Source organism: Sprattus sprattus, assembly GCF_963457725.1.
Source record: "Sprattus sprattus genome assembly, chromosome: 10".
NCBI classification, from domain to species: domain Eukaryota; kingdom Metazoa; phylum Chordata; class Actinopteri; order Clupeiformes; family Clupeidae; genus Sprattus; species Sprattus sprattus.
Window position 1 is genome coordinate 29139421 of NC_137908.1, and position 19927 is coordinate 29159347.

General features: G+C 43.6%; 1 protein-coding gene across 1 annotated transcript in view; it reads right to left on the minus strand.

The window, feature by feature from the left end:
• Positions 1–19726, minus strand: part of dnah1 (dynein, axonemal, heavy chain 1) — a gene marked incomplete at both ends in the record, with an annotated part of 47427 nt that extends 27701 nt beyond the window's left edge. Inside the window, 38 exons of the mRNA XM_080846130.1 lie at positions 145–264; positions 440–634; positions 792–969; positions 1291–1445; positions 1599–1690; positions 1774–1960; positions 2181–2267; positions 2420–2569; positions 2717–2830; positions 3119–3224; positions 3419–3607; positions 3878–3991; positions 4327–4490; positions 4946–5086; positions 5249–5428; positions 5566–5671; positions 5759–5880; positions 6024–6188; positions 6436–6648; positions 7016–7269; positions 7473–7671; positions 7930–8085; positions 8273–8414; positions 8666–8748; positions 9189–9308; positions 9542–9767; positions 10036–10229; positions 10824–10974; positions 15818–16116; positions 16338–16549; positions 16753–16910; positions 17050–17323; positions 17582–17740; positions 18000–18132; positions 18352–18508; positions 18926–19100; positions 19282–19354; positions 19529–19726. Coding sequence (XP_080702256.1) covers positions 145–264; positions 440–634; positions 792–969; positions 1291–1445; positions 1599–1690; positions 1774–1960; positions 2181–2267; positions 2420–2569; positions 2717–2830; positions 3119–3224; positions 3419–3607; positions 3878–3991; positions 4327–4490; positions 4946–5086; positions 5249–5428; positions 5566–5671; positions 5759–5880; positions 6024–6188; positions 6436–6648; positions 7016–7269; positions 7473–7671; positions 7930–8085; positions 8273–8414; positions 8666–8748; positions 9189–9308; positions 9542–9767; positions 10036–10229; positions 10824–10974; positions 15818–16116; positions 16338–16549; positions 16753–16910; positions 17050–17323; positions 17582–17740; positions 18000–18132; positions 18352–18508; positions 18926–19100; positions 19282–19354; positions 19529–19726 — 6141 coding nt within the window. The remainder of the gene's footprint in view (positions 1–144; positions 265–439; positions 635–791; positions 970–1290; positions 1446–1598; positions 1691–1773; positions 1961–2180; positions 2268–2419; positions 2570–2716; positions 2831–3118; positions 3225–3418; positions 3608–3877; positions 3992–4326; positions 4491–4945; positions 5087–5248; positions 5429–5565; positions 5672–5758; positions 5881–6023; positions 6189–6435; positions 6649–7015; positions 7270–7472; positions 7672–7929; positions 8086–8272; positions 8415–8665; positions 8749–9188; positions 9309–9541; positions 9768–10035; positions 10230–10823; positions 10975–15817; positions 16117–16337; positions 16550–16752; positions 16911–17049; positions 17324–17581; positions 17741–17999; positions 18133–18351; positions 18509–18925; positions 19101–19281; positions 19355–19528) is intronic.
• Positions 19727–19927: the final 201 nt, after the last annotated feature.

Consider the following 19927-nt stretch of genomic DNA (forward strand, 5'->3'; position numbering starts at 1 on the left):
ACGTATACAACACAGGCCACAGGGTACAAGGGTGTCCCTCTCATTCATATTCCTTGGCACACTTTCATCTTTGTACTGTCAAGGGTTACATGAGTTAGGCCCTAGATAAATAGAATATATTTCTTCGCGCAGTAGAACTGTTACCTCTTGGGGAACAAACGGCTGAAAGAAGCAGTCAAGCAGCTTCAATAGACTGCAGGTGAGGTTGCTGTCCATTGAGGTGATAACCTCTTTCACTGTGCAGCGCACAAATGAGATGGAGTCCTGTGTAGAAACACACACAGATCATTTCCTATTACTAGTCTTGAAACAAGTCACATCGGTACACTCATCCACCCACTCAGTCATTGACATTCTCAGTTTTCCTCTCTAGCTCAGCAGAACTCTCTGACTAACTGCACAGACCAAATACTGCATCTGCATAGTATCCCCATCATACCTGGAGGAATCGGGTGAAAAGGGAGTCCATTTCCTGTGTGTAGGGCTGCAGAGGTTCAGGGACGGTGCGAAGCCAGCACTCAGTGAACGGCTTGAGCCCCAGGATGCTAGGCTCCAGGTACACCATCCCACAGCGGGACACTGTGGCGGGGGAGGCCACCGCCAGGTCCTGCACTTCGAACATCATGGTCATCACCTGGATGGAAAGTTACACACAGTAAAAAACACATTCTAAACCAACACATAGAGAAAATAAAACAATTATACATTGAAAAAAAGTATTTCACGAATAAGTAACACACAACACAAATGTTTTGACCAGGCTCAAAAAAACAGATGAACCATCATCTCACATCAGTGAGCTTGATGATTTCTCCAGAGCTCAGACAGAGCTTCTTGTTGTCGTCCAGCACTGTGTTCATGTTCTCGATCCAGACGGCGTCCACCGGCCCGTCAAACATATACCACTTCTTGTCTTCATCAGTGCTTGCCACCCCACCACGCACCAGAGAGGACAGAATGCCATCTGTCCTGCAGGGGGAGACAGAGGACAGAAGGAGAGAGACCGGACAGAATTAGAGGTGATAATAACTGAGGTGATAACTGTTTTGTGATGAAGAGTCTAGCAACACATTTCTAAAGAGTGAATAAACACATTTATCCTGTGCGTGTGTGTGAGTGTGAGTGTGAGTGTGAGTGTGAGTGTGAGTGTGAGTGTGTGTGTGTGTGTGTGTCTGTGTCTGTGTGTGTGTGTGTGCTGCTCTCCCCTACTTAGTTTCCCTGTTGTATGTGGGTGCTGTTTGTCAGTGTCCATATTTGAACGAACACAGGAGGCCCTGGGAAAGGGCTTACCACTCATGTGTAAGCGGGTCAAACTCCCCGTACAGCTGGCCCATCGTGATGGATTTGGGGTTGAGGACGAAGGTGTGCACTGCCTCATACACCCCACCACTGACAGATGGCTGTCCCCGCACAGCTGTCAGTGCTGCTCCCAAAATCTCATAACACTGTCAGGGAGACATGCCATCAGTTTCAACACCAAACACTTGCATAGGCCCACAGTAGACATTTTTTATTTTTTCACACATTCTGGGTAGGATATACTAGCAAGTTTGTGAAAGGACATCAAACAGCTGAATGAAAAAAGCTTGAGAGCTGACCTTGGTTTTGCCTGAGCCAGGCGGTCCCACTAACATGAGCCCATGACGCACCACTGTCGTCTCGTACAGCTGGATGCATTTGGTGATGTAACCTGCAGGTCAGAATGTCCATGTTTAGAGCTCCATCTTGGTCTAATCCTGTCCACCGAGGAGCTAATCCCCTGCCAAGACTCACCATCTACGTCCTTCAGTCGCTTCTTGGCACACATGTTGCGGATGGACTGCTCCAAGCTGCCGTAGTCGATGGGTTCCTCTTTGATCTTGGGGAACAGGTCTGACACGATGCCGCTGAAGAGCTTCAGGTCGTCCTGCAGGAACTTCGGCACGTTGACATCCCGGATGGCTCGCAGGCAGATCAGCTCCTGTTAGGGTGGATTCAAAATGGCAAATCTCTTGAGTTTCCAGATGCGAAACACTGCTGTTTTTAAATCAGGAGGGCCAAGTATTATTTTGCTTGGTCAAAAGCGTCTTTGAGAACTTTGAAAATTGCTTTATAAATGTTTATATAAATGCTATATTATTTATTACTAAATCAGAGCACTGGCAGATTCATGCACATTCACAGCCCTGCACTCAACCAACCTCATTCATGTCCGGGTTCTCTCTTTTGAGGTTTCCTGCGGCAGAAATGACAGTCTTCACAGCTCTCATCCCAAAGTCATAGTGATCCTGTAGCACAAATCAGCTAATCAGCTACCACTAAAACATCGCATTAAAATAACCATTTTTAAAATGAAGACCCATAAACAATCGGTCAAATTCTACCATGCCTCAGACCATGCCAACCCAAAGCCTGATGGCCAGAGTGGCCTGATGCCCACCTGAGAGCTGAGCTGCTCGGAGGACAGCTTGAAGGTGCTGGTGATCTTTTTGGACAGGAGTTTGGCATCACTGAAGCCAAATGAGTAAAGAGAAATCTCTGCAATCATGGCGTAGTCGGGCACCATCATTGCCACTGGGCGGAATAGGGCCTGGATACATGAGACGTTTCATGAGGTACCAGTATGTAGTTAAAAGTCAAATTCAAAGTCAAAGTCAGTTTATTATGGTCACACACGACACACAACAACACACACGACTCTTTTTAGTAAAAATCTGTTATGTGCCCATTGGTTCACCTTTAAGTTATCTGGCAGCTCGGTGCGGCCTGCATACCCAGGGTTCATCGTGATAAAGACGGCACAGGAGGCCACTAGAGGAATCTCCGCTCCCTCAAACACAAATCTCTCCGCCTTAACAGACACGTGGGACAAAGATAGACATGTGGGACACGCAGATAAGCATTTTGTGTATGTGGTGGGAAAACTACTTTATAGTAAGTGGGTAAAGGTTTGGGTAAGTGGCACAAGTGCCCTCAGTTGACCCTTTGTTGTTAGACCCACTGAGCGGTGAGAGGGAGGTCGAGGGAGAATGTGTGGATGGAAAAGTGGAATGGCATGCGTTGGCAGGCACAGTGTTGTGTCTTTGTGCATCTGTGTCTGAGTGTGAGGCGGTTGTGCATGTATGTGTCCTGAGCTCACCCTTTGTTGCTGGGCTTTCTGGATGGTGGTGATTTGCTGGGCCACCACAGATAGCACCTCCACGTCAATGCGATTGAACTCATCAAAACAGGCCCAGGCTCCAGAGCTGTGGCATGACACAGTGGATCCATTACTTTGAGGTTATACTTATGGGTGGATTTCTAATGATAGTAGACTGATAGTAGACTGGTAGTTGTTTATCATTTGAGATATATAACTCCTGGTGTCTTTAGCTCCAAAAGCATCTTCATAAATCTCTACAAGGAACAGCTGTACAAAATACAGGTCGGTTTAACTAACCTGGCCAGGCCCTTGAGGAACTTGCCCATGGCTATGAAGTCCAGCTGGTCAGAGCAGTTGAAGACCACAGTCTGAATGGCCAAGGCTTTGCCCAGGTCTTTGGTGGTCTCAGTCTTGCCAGTCCCTGCCGGACCTGCTGGGGCTCCTCCAAACTTCAGGTGCAGAGCCCCCGTAAGGGTCAGGTAGCACCTATTTGGCGAAAAAATGGAGGAATCAAGAACTTTATTATATACATTTAGCACAGGTTGAAAATAACACCATAGCACTTTGATCAAAAGGCTGTCACTGAGAGAGACTATTCACTCTCCAACATTTTACAATGTTGATTCTTGAAACATTTTAGCATCACAGTTTCAGAAAAATGGCTCTTTTTACATCTAAATATAGTGATGACACAATCTGTCTACAATCTGTCATTGTTGATCAGAGGTGAATGATTTCAAAAGGGTTCTACAGCACCTGTCTGTCAGAGGAGTGATCACCAGACGTCCAGAGTTGCCCAGATACTCGTAACCGTACAGGAACTCAGCATTCACTGCTCTAATGTACATGTCGTCTCTGGCCCAATAATACCTGCCAAGGCACACAACACCACTCAACTAATGGTGACACTTTGACTAGTGCAAGTTTATCTGGTAAACATTCTAGTAATAAAGTACTGATGCAGCTTAGTAATGAATAAAAGTCAATCCTCCAAAATGTTAAAAACAAGACATATAGATATAAATGTTTTGATAAAACATTCTGATTATTTAAAAAAAAGATATCAGATGACTGTCAAAAAACTGTTTGAGTTTTCAGTGTATGTTTCATGAATACAGCCAATTCCTTCATTCTTATTCTTTAATGAATTAGGGCATGTTGCAAGTGCCCGTGGTGTTAGGCAGCATCTAGATGTTTCCTCTGACCTGAGCTGGCTGATCCACTCAAAAGCATGCACACTGGACACACCATCCTCCACCAGCCTGGCGGCCACATCTTTAGCGTGGACCTCAATGACGATGAGAGCCGACAGCACATTCCTCTGCATCTTAGACAGCCGACCCCTCACCAGCTGCACCAGGTCTCCCAGCTACACACACCCACACACACCCACACACACACACCCACACACACACACACACACACACACACACACACACACACACACACACACACATTTATATGCATCAACGCACATACAGACATCAAAATCAAATTTACAACATTATTTTAAATGATGTTTGCTTTCAAGATACCAGTAAAATTTTACCAGTGACATAACAGTAAAACAACTTGACAACAGCAAACACAACAGGCCCCCCTGACACCAATGTAAAACTTTAACCTGCAGAAGTTCCTTGTAAATCCAACACCCAAACCACTGAGTGTATCAAGTGAATGATTAACCTAAAAGTTCAGGAAGTAAGATGCAACACATGCACACACAAACACCCGCACAAACATACAACACACACACTGCTTTACAGTGTCTTAAAGGGCCAACACTTTGTAAGCTGAAAGAGCTTTTAGAGAGCTGAGACATACCTGTGTCTGCAGCTGCGGGTAAAGGCGACTGGCCAGATCACCTTGCTCTAGGGACTCAGACATTTCTGTGGTCCAGAAGGTCTGGCAGCCCGCGATGACCACCTGGCCTGGCCAGGACAGAACCCACTCAGTGCGGGGATTCTGAGAAGGAGAGAAGAAGAAGGGAAACATGCAGACTGTAATTATCTACATCAATGACAGATGCGATACGTAGGATGCATTTTCAGGAGTTCTAACACCCAGATATGACCAGTAGGCATGTTTCATTTCTGTGAATTAAAAAAAAAAAAATTGTGGTCGGACCTTTGGGTATGCTTGCAGCGAGCGGTTGATATCCTCCCTCAAACTAGCCTTCATTGACCTCTCCACATCCTTCAGCCAGTCCTCCACATTCCCAGAAGGCTGCACTGGGATCAGCAGTTTGACCTCCTCACCCTCCCCTGAGTACATGTGAGTGATCAGCAGGTCTGACTGGAACTGAAGCTGTGGAGGGAAAAGGGGGAGCAGGAGTTGTTAGACCTCATATTAACCCTGGCAGTAAGAAGGAGATGAACGGCAGTGGAGCCACTGAGACATAACCTGTCCACCATCCAACCATGTTCTCAAAGCATGAGACTTACCCGTGCGATGTTCTCGAAGCATTTACGCAAATGGGGCTGCACAGCAGTTGGGTCTTTGGTCTGGGACAAAATCTCCAGAAGCTCATCATCAGACAGGAAGTAGAATCTACACCAAAAAATATAGCACAATATAACACAAAAACACGACACAGACATGTATTCGTATCCTGGCTGTCCACAGAGGCAAATTCACCTTGGGAACGATCCGCGCTTGGTCTCCAGATATTCGCTCAGGCCCTTCTGCACCATTTCCAACAGTTTGTTGCAGTCTCTCAGATTGTCCAACAATCGAGCGTCCGGGCACACTTCAATCACCTGAGCTCATCAAGACACACACAGACACACACACACACACACACACACACACACACACACACACACACACACAAAAGTTTTTTTTCTCATGGCTAACTCTGACAGAATAATTCATAGGTCATAAGTCTGACCTTTGACCTCACCTGGCGGTTATCGTTTGCCATCTCCATCACCTTCCTCCAGGTGCGCTCCATGGTCTGGTACCTCTTGCCCTCCACAGGCAGCTGGCGGTTGATGTCGTCTGAGCTGAAGATGGGCTCCAGGTAGAGCCAGGAACGCTGGCAGGTCAACCACTCCTCCAGAACATCCTGTCAGCAAGGGAGGGAAGAACATGAACATATGAATGAATTAATGAATAAATAAATGAATGTATAAATGAATAGATAGATAAATGAATACATTAATGTGTGGATGGATAGTTGGACAGATAAGTTGAAGAATCGAAGAATGGTGGAATATATGAACAGTGAATCACGAATGAGTCCTATTTATCTCACTTCTTAAGTTAAGCAAACCTTCTTATGTGCACGCATCATCTGGGTGTGTATTCAGTACCTGTGTCATTCTCAGCTTGCTCTCCCAGGTGGTGATGCGGTTCTCGAAGGGTTTCTTGTAGGGTGAGAAAGACATGCTCTGGGTCATGACGATGTGGTCATCCAACAGCTGAGAGGCCTCGTCAGGACTTTTCAGGATGTAGGTTCCTGTGTCCTTATAAGGAAGCACATCAAAGACCACCGTGGACCACTCCTGCTCCATTTTGTCTAAAGCCTAAGAAACACATAAGGAAGTATTACATGAAAAAGGAAACATGTTTACATTACAACTCAGTATTTACACTACAAGAAGGTCATATAAATAGTTCTTTAAGGGAAACTTTAGGGCCTTTTAACCTGGGAGCTATTTTTTCTTGGGAAAAAAAAAAATGTCCAATATTGAGTTAGAAGGCTAAAACCGGCACAGGCTGAAAAATTACGAAGTTTCCCCTAAAGGCTGGCAGACTGTGTGTGTTTAAACAAATTTCTACACAAATTAGAATCCATACTCACTGTGACAAATTGTTGTACAGATATTAAGAGACCAAGAATAGAAGGAATGACAAACATCATCACACTGTGGAAACACAGTGAGGGCTCACCTGTTCGATGGCGTACTCCTTCCCAGCCATCTCTGCCACCTGGGCTATGTCTTTGACGTGGTTCTGCAGGCCCATCTCCAGGCAGCGGGAGAAGGTGAGGTTGGCCTTGGGCTTCACGTTCATCTTGATCTGCTCGGACAGCAAGTTCCAGTGGCGGCTGCGCATGCCGGGATTACGCAAGCCCTGAATTAAGGGGATGGACGGCCGGAACTCCTCGATCTTCCCTCGGATCTCCATCGCTACATCCTGACAGGCTGCAGGGGTAGTGGGTGCCAGGGGGAGTTTAGGGGACGGACAAAAATGAGTGGAAGAAGAAGGGGGGTCACGGTGCCACAAACTGGATTAGGAAAGGAGATTCTGTTCATTCACTTTCTGTTCATTCCGATTTTAGCATATGTGATTGATTGATTAACTACATATAGCATAACAAAAAAAGCTTTGGCTAAATGGCACCCACCAGGAATGTCCTTAAACTGCTTGACACACTTGTGCATGGTCTTGAAGGCATCATTTACGTTGCGATCTAGCTGCTCCGGGTCTATGGTGGACAGCGGGTCAGTCATCCAGCTTTCGTGCCAGCGCAGCCAGTCGGAGGTGGCGGTCCAGAGGTCTCGGAATGGCTGGAAGTCCCGGTTCAGCTTCTGCAGACGGTCATACTGGACCACAAGAGGGGGAGAGAAATCACTGTGATTGATTCTGATGTTGGAAACCATAAAATGGTCTTTTTTTTATTTACACAACGTTACTTTAAACAAGTACTAGCCACCAATATCGAAGAAGTAAGCTTCAGGATTTCATTCAGATACTCAATAGATGTGTATTGGCTGAAACTTTATTCAACTAGTACTAGCACAACTAAACCAAAACATGCAGTCCCATGTAACATGTTTGTTGCCTGAAAACACGGTTCTTACATTGGTGACAGGGAGGTTAAACAATCGCTCGCGGTTGTTGTACAGCGTAACCATGGCCTGGGACTCCTTCAGCTGCTTGCCGACACGTCGCACCTCGTTGGCCACCTCATGTGCCCGGCTCACGTCTGTATGGCCTGAGAAACCAGCCACCACCATCTGGAACACAGATATATCATGAGGTCAGTGCTGCTGGAGGAGTGGTACAATGTGGTAATGATGGAGACCGGCCACTAGAGGGCATAGAGGAGACACGGAGGGGGGAGGAAGGACGGACAGTGGATTCCTGGAAGAGCGAATTGTGGATGTTATTCTGACTGGACAGATGCTTAGAGGCACAACTCACTTGCAGGGAGTCCAGACGGTCCTGGAAGTTGTTCTGGTCGACCAGCTGGATCTTGTGGAAGCGCTCCTCGTCCTCCAGGTGTTGCACAGCCACCGCCTCCATCTGTTTCTCAATCTTATGAGGCCAGGCCATGGCTGTCCACCTACACAGCAGTCAGCACTTAGCTTCAACTTACTGGCATCAACTTTCCACAGGCCCTGAGTTTAGGCTGACTTTGAAGCTCCTCAAAGTAATTTCATGAATAATATGCCAGTAAACTCTAAAGTGTCGGTCACTGATCTTGATCTTAAAGATACATTTCAATATAGTTCAACAAACATTTTAGGATATAATATATTTTATTGTTTCTGTCATTAAAAAAAACATATACCTGTGGTAATTAGATTGACTTACTTTGCATTGAAATCATCATTGGATAGGTTGTAGAAGAACTCATCAATCAGCTCATAGTCAGACGTGGCTTTGGACAACACCTCCTACAAGAGACACAAAGGTCAAACATACACAAAGGTGATCTTTTCTGCAATCACTCGATTATGGAAAAGAGACTCCAACAGGCTGGTTTAAAATACATTAGGCACATGCACAAAATACATGCAACACAAAATACATGCAACATAGATGCAAAAGGACTGTAATCTGATATAAAAACAGTCCACTCACATCAGCAAAATGAATGACCAAACAACACTGAACTTTTAAGAGACTTAACTCCCTGAACGCCCTTGGGCAAGACCGTCAAAGACTGACAACCCAAAATCCTTTAGTTATGCATGTGTCAACGAAAGACACAAAAACAAAACAAGTGGACATCATTAGCAATGTATTTCACCAAATGACTGAATGTTTATTTGTACATGACCATACTCTGTAGCTGTGGTGTGAGGCTTGCAGGCCACTCTGTGCTGTGTCATACCTCATGAGCTTTGAGCTGCTCAGGGATCAGGTTCATCCACTCTCTCTGCTCCGTCAGATCTTCAATGCTGTTAGGTTTTTCATACAGCTTCCTGCTGATGGCCTTGCATTCCTCACAGGCCTGATACACACACGCAAATGCAAACAATAGACATGCACAACACACACACAGACACACACAAACAGAGACACACACGCACCACAGATACACACCTACACATTAGTTCAAGTTTACATGTAGTAACATGTAGTACTCAAAAAGGATTGTCCCTAAATAGACTGGCAAAACACACAGACACACACACACAGACACTCCTGCATCAATGTCTGTTTACAGAAACCAGCATTACTCACATCTTCAACCTGCTTGCCCAGTTTCAGTGCCAGCCTGTCGAGCACAGCATTGGCCAGAGCACGGCGCTTCTTCGACAGGGTCTGACGAACATTGTCCACACTGACCAGGAAGGGCCCGATGATAATGGAGGAGGGCAGGGAGTGGTCCAACACCTCCTTCTCCTTTAGGTGCTCCTCCACCTCCCGCTTCACCTCCTGGGGAGTCTGCTCCGGCTGGCTGTGGGCCCTGGATGGAGAGAACACAGCCTGACTTCTCAAGTGCTACCCCAAACCAACAAACCACCTTTATAAGTTAAAGTTAAAGTATATGGTAGACAACAGAATTGATGCATCTCAAAAAAATAGACTGTTGTTATGTGGTGAGAGGCACTAACGGCAAAAGTCAAATAAGACTTAAAAAAGTGCATATAGTGTCTCCTGAGTCGGTCAGCTTGATTGTGCATGAAGGAAAGCAGTGCTCCTATGGACGTGGCTGGCAGAGAGCGGGTGCCTACCGGAGGAAGCTCTCCACGTCTGAGTTGTGCAGCTCCAGGTGGCGCTCGTACTCGCGGGCATAGGCTGTGAGCGGGATGGAGGCCTGGCGCAGTGCGTGGCTCACCCGCTCCCTCAGCTCCCTCACGGCCGGCTCCAGCAGCCCAACAGACTCCAGCAGGGGTGTGCTACTGATGAACATTTTCGTCATCACAAACTACCAGAACCAACAAATCACAAAAAGCACAATATTGTGTATCATCATACACCGTCATACGTAGAGCATTTTCTCTGTGAGGTACAATTCTACTGATATAATAATTACCTAATAATTACAAAATCTTAAGTATATAATTATTACAATACTTAATCATACAGTGTTTCCCCTACAATGATATTAGGGTGGCGCCCCGCCCCCCCACAAAATAAGTCATTTAAGGTTACCATAAAACATGTAAAATTATACTTATTTTTTAAGTAAAACTGCTTATCCTAACCCCTAATCCTGAAGTATAATTGTTGCATACTGTTACTGTAAGATGTTATATTGACTGCTGTCATTAAAAGAAACACATGAACATCATAATTCATTTCAGTGTTTGTGTCCGTGCCCGCCGCCGCGGCACATCGCCCCTGCCGCCGTCGCCACCCCCCCCCCCCCCCCCCCCCCAAGCTGTAAACCTAGGGGAAACACTGATCATATATAAGATGAAGATTTAGACATAATACAAGGTGATTTACACAGCCCTTACATAAGATCATAAATGATAATGTAATGTTCTACGGCTCAGGAGCCATAATCTCATCTCACCTTATCCAGCTGAGGGACATTGTGTGTGGAGAGAATCCCCTTGTCAAAGAGGTCTATTATGGTGCTCTCAAAGTTCTCTAGTGGTGTGCTGTAGTGAGAGCCAGTCTGGTCCAGAACGAGGTCCACCAGAAACAGGGGGTTCTTTTTGGGCCTGTAAGTGAAAATAGAACTCACCAAAGCTACAAGCTACAAAATGGCCAGCAGTGAATGAAACGTTACTAATATTTCTGACGAAAAACAAGAACAACAAATAATTGTAAAAAAAAAAAAAAAAAAAAATGTATATGTCAAAAAATAGACCGTAAGTAAATAAACATCCTGCTTTGATGAAGAAAACGAAGACCAGATGTTCTAACCTGATTGTTACAAATCACACTGGACAAGGATGTGGCAGATGTTCTAATCATAAACATGCATACTATGATGCACACTTTGCCAAGATTTGTGCCCACTCAGGTTTTGAATAATTTTAGGTGGAGAAAACATGTAGTCAGACATCCCAACACCATTTTGTTAGATCTTATTATCAGTTGAATTTATGAACATTCATTACGTTTACATGATGGCATTTATCCGATAATGGCTTTAGTCAGGGTTTGCTATCCATGGGGAGCAACTGCTATTATCTCACAGTACATGGCAGTGAAAAATTCAAATCATTGGCCGCGTCTGTTCAAATCAAATGTGGAATGTTTACAAGCAGGCACCTGCTACCGTTGATTATACAGTAAATAAGTTGTGAAATGAAACAAAAACACATCACAGTTAAAGTTGTATTAGTATTGATTGATTCACATTGATATGAATGGATGAAATGACTTACAAGTGGTGGAAAAGTAATATGAAAATATTTGTTCAGTGAATTAACGCGGTCTGTCCAAAACAGTCGCAGTCAATGTTTTTCTAATGTCATCACATTGGTATAGGCTACCACATAACTATCATCTGAAATATCACGGTATGACGAAACAAACCTTTGATCTAAACAGAATATTCAGTATGGAATGGGAAGAGAGTGTTTAAGGAGGGGTTGTAAAGGTGCTCATATCTATTCGGGCCTCTTGCGTTATGTTTGTTCATAATCAACAAGAATAAGCTTTTGAGACAGTCTGCAGGATATTCATAAAAAAACGTGCCATTAGTATGAACAGTTGAGACCATAGACCTCTGGTTGAGACAAAACTTTTCTGTTAGCCATTTCTGATATGCAGTTGCTATTTAGATACTAAAGTTAGCTTTGTTTATTGTTTCCATGGTTATAGGAGCCGTCAGAATAATTCGCTTTTCTGTTAGCCATTTCTGATATGCAGCACATGAGGGCATAGAAAATGGACATACAGTGCCCTCCGCAATTATTGGCACTTTTTAGCTATCAGTCAGAGAGTCTCAAGAGTTGTTCGAAAGCCATCAGGTACTTTTTAGCCGCTTAATATTGGCTGCCGGTCCATTTGTAAGTAAGCACACATCAACAGGTTTCGCCGCTAGCATCTATATTGCTAATAGCAATTCCTCCTTTTGTGCGACAATATTAAAGGTGCATTATGCAACAATTATGCTTCAGGATTAGGGTTAGGATAAGCAGTTTAACCTTAAAATAACAGCTTAAAAAAAAATTGGGGCGCTACAATGACATTTAATATGGAGAATCGCATCGGTGCCATTGGCATAGCAGGGTCGATAGGCATATAACTGCGTTCTGTAGTTTCGCCTGCCGCAGCCCGCCGACCTGACTTGTTTACCTTCTGCCGATCTAGTAAGTAGCTTATTTGCCGTCTTGCTTAGTCTTGTGTTGCACTTGCTTGATGTTTGACTGTGTAAGGACAGTCGTTGAGTAACTAGTTTGTCATAATGTCAAAGTCAGCACATTTCAAGACATTTCGTTAGTTTTAGCTGCTAGCATACCTTTAGCCAATAGCTATTGATCCTTATTGCACCTTTAAGCGACTAAAAAGTAGCTGATGGCTTTCGAACAACTCTTGAGACTCTCTGACTGATAGCCAAAAAGTGTCAGGGTACATAGTGTCCGTTTAGGCACAATATTAAGCGACTAAAAAGTTTTAGCTACACCTGCCTGCTGGTATCGTGTAAGTGAGCAATGTCCGCCAGCATGTCAAAGCTAGCAATCCCCCGTTGTTCTTTAGTAAAATGTTGTGCAAACAATACCCTGCTTTGTTCAAATGTAATTCTGGGTGCCGTCAGATTTGTCTAAAAATCACAACACATTAAGGACTTTCTTAATTTATGCACAACAACAAATGAATAGCTTCAAGCTAAAAAGATAGCTCGTTACACTAGCACGAGCTAGCTGATGAAATGTGCTTACTTTGATACTAAACTAGCGAATCAACAACTTTCCTACCAAAGTCAAACATCAAGCACATGGTTGTTTTGGTTGGTTTATTGCAGGTCAAATACAAGCAAGCTGGTCTCAGGTAGCGAAGTTCAAGGCAAGATGCTCTGAAGTAAATCGCGTTATGAGGAATTTCCAAAAAGTGCCCGGGTGACGTATTGCCGTTGGCATAGCAACTGTCACTCAAGAGTCGTTCGAAAGTCAACATTACATCACCCAGGCTCTTTTAGGCACCCGGTGCCTTTTAAGCTTGACAGCACCCTTAGTGAATGTGACCTAAACAGGCTATGAAAAAATATTTGTTTGCTGTTTATCCTCTTGGTCTTTCACTTTGCCAAGATAACAGCTCCAAGTCTTCTCCTATAATGCGTGATGAGGTTGGTGAACACATGGCACAGACCTGAGACCATTCCTACATACAGTATCTCTGCAGATCCTTCAGATTCTGAGGTCAACACATTTGCGGATTTGGCTTCAGCTCTTCCCACAGATTTTCTATGGGGTTTAGGTCTGGGGACTGTGATGGCCATTGCAAAACCTTTATTCTGCTGTCAGTGAACCATTTTTGTGTTGATTTTGAGGTGTGCTGATGTGGTGATGTAGGTGCAGTGTGATGGTAGTTCTGGAGACTTTCTGACCCCAGGACTTAACTAACCTCTGCAATTATCCAGTTTTGATCCTTTGAGATTTTTTTCCAGTCGAACCATCCTCCTCACGGTGCGTGGGGTCAATTTACAGATACTGTAGGTTAGGGGTGGGGGAAAAAATCGATTATTCGATTTTAATCGATTCTCTCTAAAACGATTCTGTCTCGATTCAGAAAAGTTCATAATCGATTTTGTAATTTAAAAAAAAAAAAGAAAATTTTTATTTTTTTTTTTTACACATCCATTTCATGTTGAAATGCAAGCTGCATCGATTATTGGATTGTTCATAGACAGTCAAAATTGTGACAAGGAAAAGCTTTTTCTCTCATAAAAAATAGAGAAGGTAATTCATCTGTTGATTTTCTTTAATTATCAAACACAAAGTAGGAAGTGTAGCAAAGACTCTAAGTAGCAAACTCAAATGTTTTAAAAGTCGAAATGGATTGATAATCGTTTTATCAGTTTAGAATTGATAATCGGTTTTTTTACACATCCATTTTATGTTGAAATGCAATTATCGATTGATTATCGAATATCAATTCAAAACCGATAAAACGATTATCGATGCATTTTGACTATTGAATCATTTGAGTTTGCAACTCAGAGTCTAAATTGAAGAAAATCAACAGATGAATTACCTTCGCTATTTGCTTTATTAGAGTAAAAGCTTTTAATGGTCACAATTTTGACTTTCTATGAGCAATGCAATAGTCGATGCAGCTTGCATTTCAACATAAAATGGATGTGTAAAAAAAAAAAAAAAAAAAAAATTTTAAATTAGAAAAATCGATTTTAAATCGATAATCGATAATCGATTTTAAATCGAATCGTTGACCTCTGAATCGATTTCGAATCGAATCGTGAGGTGCCAAGAGATTCCCACCCCTACTGTAGGTCCTCTTCCAGGCTGATTCCTTACATCTCCTGTCGCTTTTAACTTCTTAACTATTGCCCTGATTGTGGAAGTGGGTATTTCCAACTGTTTAGATATTTTCTTATTTCCTTTAATCCGGATTTCAGCAGCTCAACAACTTTTTGTCGCACTTTGACACTGAGTTCTTTTGTCTTTCCCATCTTGATGAATGACTAAGGGTATTTGGCCTGTGTCACCTCATATTTATACCTCTGTGAAGCAGGAAGCCACCACTTAAGAGTTCCTAATGAATCCTAATGAACTCAAAAATATAAAACATAACTGGTAATATACTTCAGTTAGATTTTAATACATCTTTTACTTTGATGAAAAGGTAAGATTTTTGTGAATATTTTGAGGGAAAGACCAAGATGATAAACAGCAAAGATATATTTTTTCATAGCCTGTTTTGGTCACATTCACTAAGGGTGCCAATAATTGTGGAGGGCACTGTATGACGCATGTATGTCTATGGACGGGATCTCAAGCATGCGCAAAGAAGTAATCTCCAGTTGATTCTTCGATTTCAAAAGTTACATGCACGCGTTCTCCGATAAACAACCAACTCCGATCGAGTTATCTTGGGGTGTAAATCTGACTTTAGTCGGAGATAAAAAAAATTGAATATTTGGAGTTACATGAAATGGATCTTCGATTTAAATCGGATAAAGCCAGAAATTCGGATACATGTCACCGCAGTGATTGTCTGATAAGATGCAATGAGACAAGAGATACAATGGGTACACATGCCATTTATGGAGAATCCCTCTGAGAAGATTTCTCTCTAACCTTGAGTATGTTCCAAAACATTCGAGTGTAAAGCAGTCAAAGCAAGGCTTAGGAAGACCCAAACTAATAATACCATGAATCACCAAACAGGTTATGTTTAGCATGACCAGAGAGACGAGAGTTTGACATAGGCCTACGTGGAACAGCGTGAGCAATGATCTCACTACACCATTTTACACTACATGTTACAAAGACTACCACTCTTTAAATAGGCTGTATTATAATAGAGATAACGATAATATGAGTCATACGTTTTGGGATAAAGAGCACATGAATAAAGAGTTTTGGGTCTCACTTATAGGGGCTTTTGATGAGGTCACTGCCCCAGACCATGTCCTGCGGGCAGTGCAGCACGCTCTGGCAGCTGTTGAGCAGGAACTGGGAGAGGCTGGCCAGAGAGTCCTGAACCAGGAAGCGCAGCGAGTCCTGCAGGCTGTAACGCACTTGCGACATGAGGCAGCACATCTTGGACATGCAGTATACCTCCCAGCGCGACTCCTTCAGGCAGAACCAGCCGGCGCCCACATCCCGCAGGCTGGAGCGGATGCTGTTGCACAGGGTGGTCACCCACGAGTCATGCAGGAACAGCTGGACCTGCACATCACACGAGGGGCTACGTCACCAGAAAAAAATACCAACGCAAATACTACACAGAAAATGATGAACTGCAGTCAACATGCCAGCAAAGATGGGTTTTAATTAACACTAGTGTAATAGTCACGTCCTAATAACATGCATGGTTAGACAAACGTTTCCCATTTGAAAAGTGTTCAACCCATGTTTTTGAGGATTGTGAGTGCAACAGTGTAGAGGACCTGTGCGTGTGTCTGAGACTGAGCCAACTCAAACTCCTCCAGCCGTAGCACCTTGGTGAAGGTCAGGTGGAACAGGCTCATGGTGGCCACCCGGTTACACTCTGCCTGCACTTTAGACAGGGCCGAGATAACCTCAGGCTTTGTGAGGAGTGTGTTGAAGGTGAAAGCTGCCCGGTTCTTCTCAAAAGGGTACACGGGGACAGACACAAATCCTGCAGATTGAGTAGATAGAGTGGCATGAGATGGGAAAGTATTTTTCAAGACAGGTCAATCCAATATTAGGAACAAAATCAATCTTTATGACCACATGCAACTCAAACCACTTTCACTGGCCCACCATCTGAGTGCCGGATCAACTTAAATCCCTTGCTATCTTCCCACTATCTATCATCAACATTCCTTCCCAGCGGCCCACCTATCTCTGGCACAGTCTCAGCCTCTTTTTGCGGAACGGTGATATGGGAGAACTTCTCTGGGTTCTCTTTCACCACTTTGTCAAAAACCATCCGGTTCATGGTTCGATCGTATTCAAGATTGATCTCCTTCTCCAGCTGGACCACACATTTCTGCAGCCTACAGCATCCAAAACACAACGTTTGATCATTTATGGCATACATGCATAATTCATACACCACTGTTACACAATTGAATATAACAGCTTGAAAGGGGCATCGAGGTTGGTGGGAATAAATAATGGCTAAAAAAATCTCACAGCTTAAGCTGGAGGCCTGGCGAGGAGAGAACGTGTTTCTTGATGCGGGCAAGGCTGTCCTGACCCAGGGAGGGCATGCCATCCCACACGGGCATACTGTCAATGGCCAGGTGATAGAACAGCAGGGCCTCTGTGTTCTCCCTCCAGCCCTGGGCAAACACAACCCTCTGGGTGAACACACGTGGGTCCTCAGCTCTGAACTGCACCTGGATCCTGGGTACCCAGTACTGACCAAGAAGGAGCAGTGAAGAGCCATCAGCTTGCTTGGAAGATGCTGAGAAACATCAGAGCCAAAGGGACGAGGGTAAAGGGAAAATGTACATACTGGTAAAATAGCTACGTATGTATATTTATATACGATTTTTTTTTACCCAAACAAAGAAAAGCATGTATAGTTTAATTCCTGTGATAAAACAGCAAGAGCTATATGGATGTACGTATAACACGCAAACATATATCACAGACAAAGGAAGAAAAACATGCATGTGAAGTTTAAAAGCCATTTGAAAAGGAGTCCGTGTTTTGGGCTTGCCTTTTGCTCTCTCTTTTGACCTTAGAATGGGCTTTCCTTTGGTGTCTCTCACCCTGCCGTTAAGGTCAGCCTTATGAACCAAGTAGAGTTTTTTCACCGAGTTGTAGTCTAAAACCCCAACGGAATGCCAGGAGTACATCATAGATGGACTTTTTAAGTCTGAAACAGAAATGAAAATGATCATAAAGGGGGGAGCAATTAGGTGGAAAAAGATGAGAAGATAAATTGACAGTTAAAGAAAGAAAACACAAGGAAGTGGAAGATATGCTGAAAGAATGACAGAGGGAGAGAGAGGAATTAGTCTGTCATTATTTTTAGATATATTTTTGCAATTACACGATGGCCAAGCATGCAAAACATCCTTGGGAAAAGGCTGAACTGCATGCTCCATGGTTCCAAATTTCACAAGCAAACTTGCCATTAGGAATCTTGTCATAGTTTGGCAGCAAGGCTTTAGCAGGCACTGGCTTCCTCTCAGTGGAACCAGGCTCAATGCCTAAGGCTAGCCAGTCCTGAGGGGTGCGGCAGTCAAACTCCTCATTGTCAAATATCTTGGGAGTGAAGAAATCAGGCATGCAATCATAAGATATATTTTATACAGTTTTTGAAAGTCTGTCTCATCACAGCATATGCTAAATATTAAGTGTGGTGATAACCAACACAGATAAATCCATCTCCAAAACACAGTTGCGTAACTTTTTTAAACACTTCTGGTATGGCTTACAGCAGACCTACTGTCAGACATACTGTAGACATGCAATCTCACCCACCTCCAGGGTCAGGTAGTTTGACACAGAGAGAGCGGGTTGATTTGGTTTATCTGTGCTTTCCACATGTATCCGATGTCTTGGTATTAAGAGGTTGGAGTCAATGCCCTGTTCTGCCAACAGCTCAGAAATGTCCATCCTAAGATACTCTCGCCTCCGTCTGAAAGCAAACATAACCATATACGTATCTCACTGAGGGAAAAAAGGTGGATAAATGTTGAACAAATGTGGCCACTGAGGTGTGATAAAACTGGCACATTTATATTTATATAGGTACAAATCATGACTATCTACAAGAAATTAGTAGAATAGAATAAATTGTAATATTTAATCGTGCCTGTCAGGCCTGTTTCAGTGCTAACTTATACTCCACTGATGAAAAAAAAAAAGGGACCTTAACAGAGTGGTGGTCTGGAGAAAGAGTACGGTACAGCTATGTTTTAGGATTTCCTGACAACCCAAAAATCTTGAGTAACCAACACACACCACAGAGAGGCAGAGAGACTATTATTACAATTTTGTACAGAGTAGATTTATTTCATAATGACTCATTAACTCACACCTTCCTCAACCTCACCTTTCAATCTCGATCTTGCGGGGCAGTTTTCCATGTTGGCACTGGTAGGGCAGCTGCACCTTGGCAGTGTAGCCCGATGAGGGGAAGTCAGTCAGCAGCGACTGCTGAGTGGTGGGGCCATGCTTCTCCTTCTCCACAATGCTGTGCAGCTCCGGAGGGGTGCAGAAGGTTGTGACTGAGGAACAAAGCAATTCCCAGCAGATGATGAAACAATGTGCACAGACTACTTATATAGAAATGCAGAGCACCCTAGCCTAGAGCAAAAACACAGAGCGCTCCACAATTCCTCAGCATATTGAATAAATCAGAGGGCAATGTAAACACAGTGCAAGAAATAAATGGCACAAAAGGCTCACCGTTTGGGGTGTTCCATTCATATCCTGCTTGGCATAGTAAACTTTGCTGAGTCTCTGGTCCATGGGTATAAGACTGCAGGAAAAAGTAATTACACATGCTGGCAGGCATACTACTTTGGGTAAAGAAAAATTAGACATTATTATGTGTGGATTAGTCAGAGGTCAATGCCATTGCCATTGCGCATGGCTAAACAAGTAGGACTGGTCAAAAGATTAAATGAAGCTCATTTGCCTCACTATAGACTACCTGAGGTCGGGGCTTGGCTGATGTAGTGATGAGTTCAGAGTAGAACCCCTTTTGTTCAATCAAAGGGTACTTTCTAACCGGTGGAAGTCTGTTCCGGTTAGGGGGGGCAGGTTTGAGCTCCAATTGCTTACTGGGAAGGTGGGGCAGGGATACTCCAAACCCATGGGGATGGTTTTGGTTCTCCAGTCTTGAATCCATCCTCACAGAGTCTTCCAACGAAAACTCATGATAGAACTTTAAAAATAAGTCAGATATCATATGATACGCTACTCATACAGTACATAGATATTCATTTAAAACGTGTAGCGTTTGGGGGAATAACGGATCTTTTGTCATGTTAAAAGCAAATTAGCCAATTTACCTGGTTATAGTGCGGTAAGGTTTGAAAGACATGCCAGG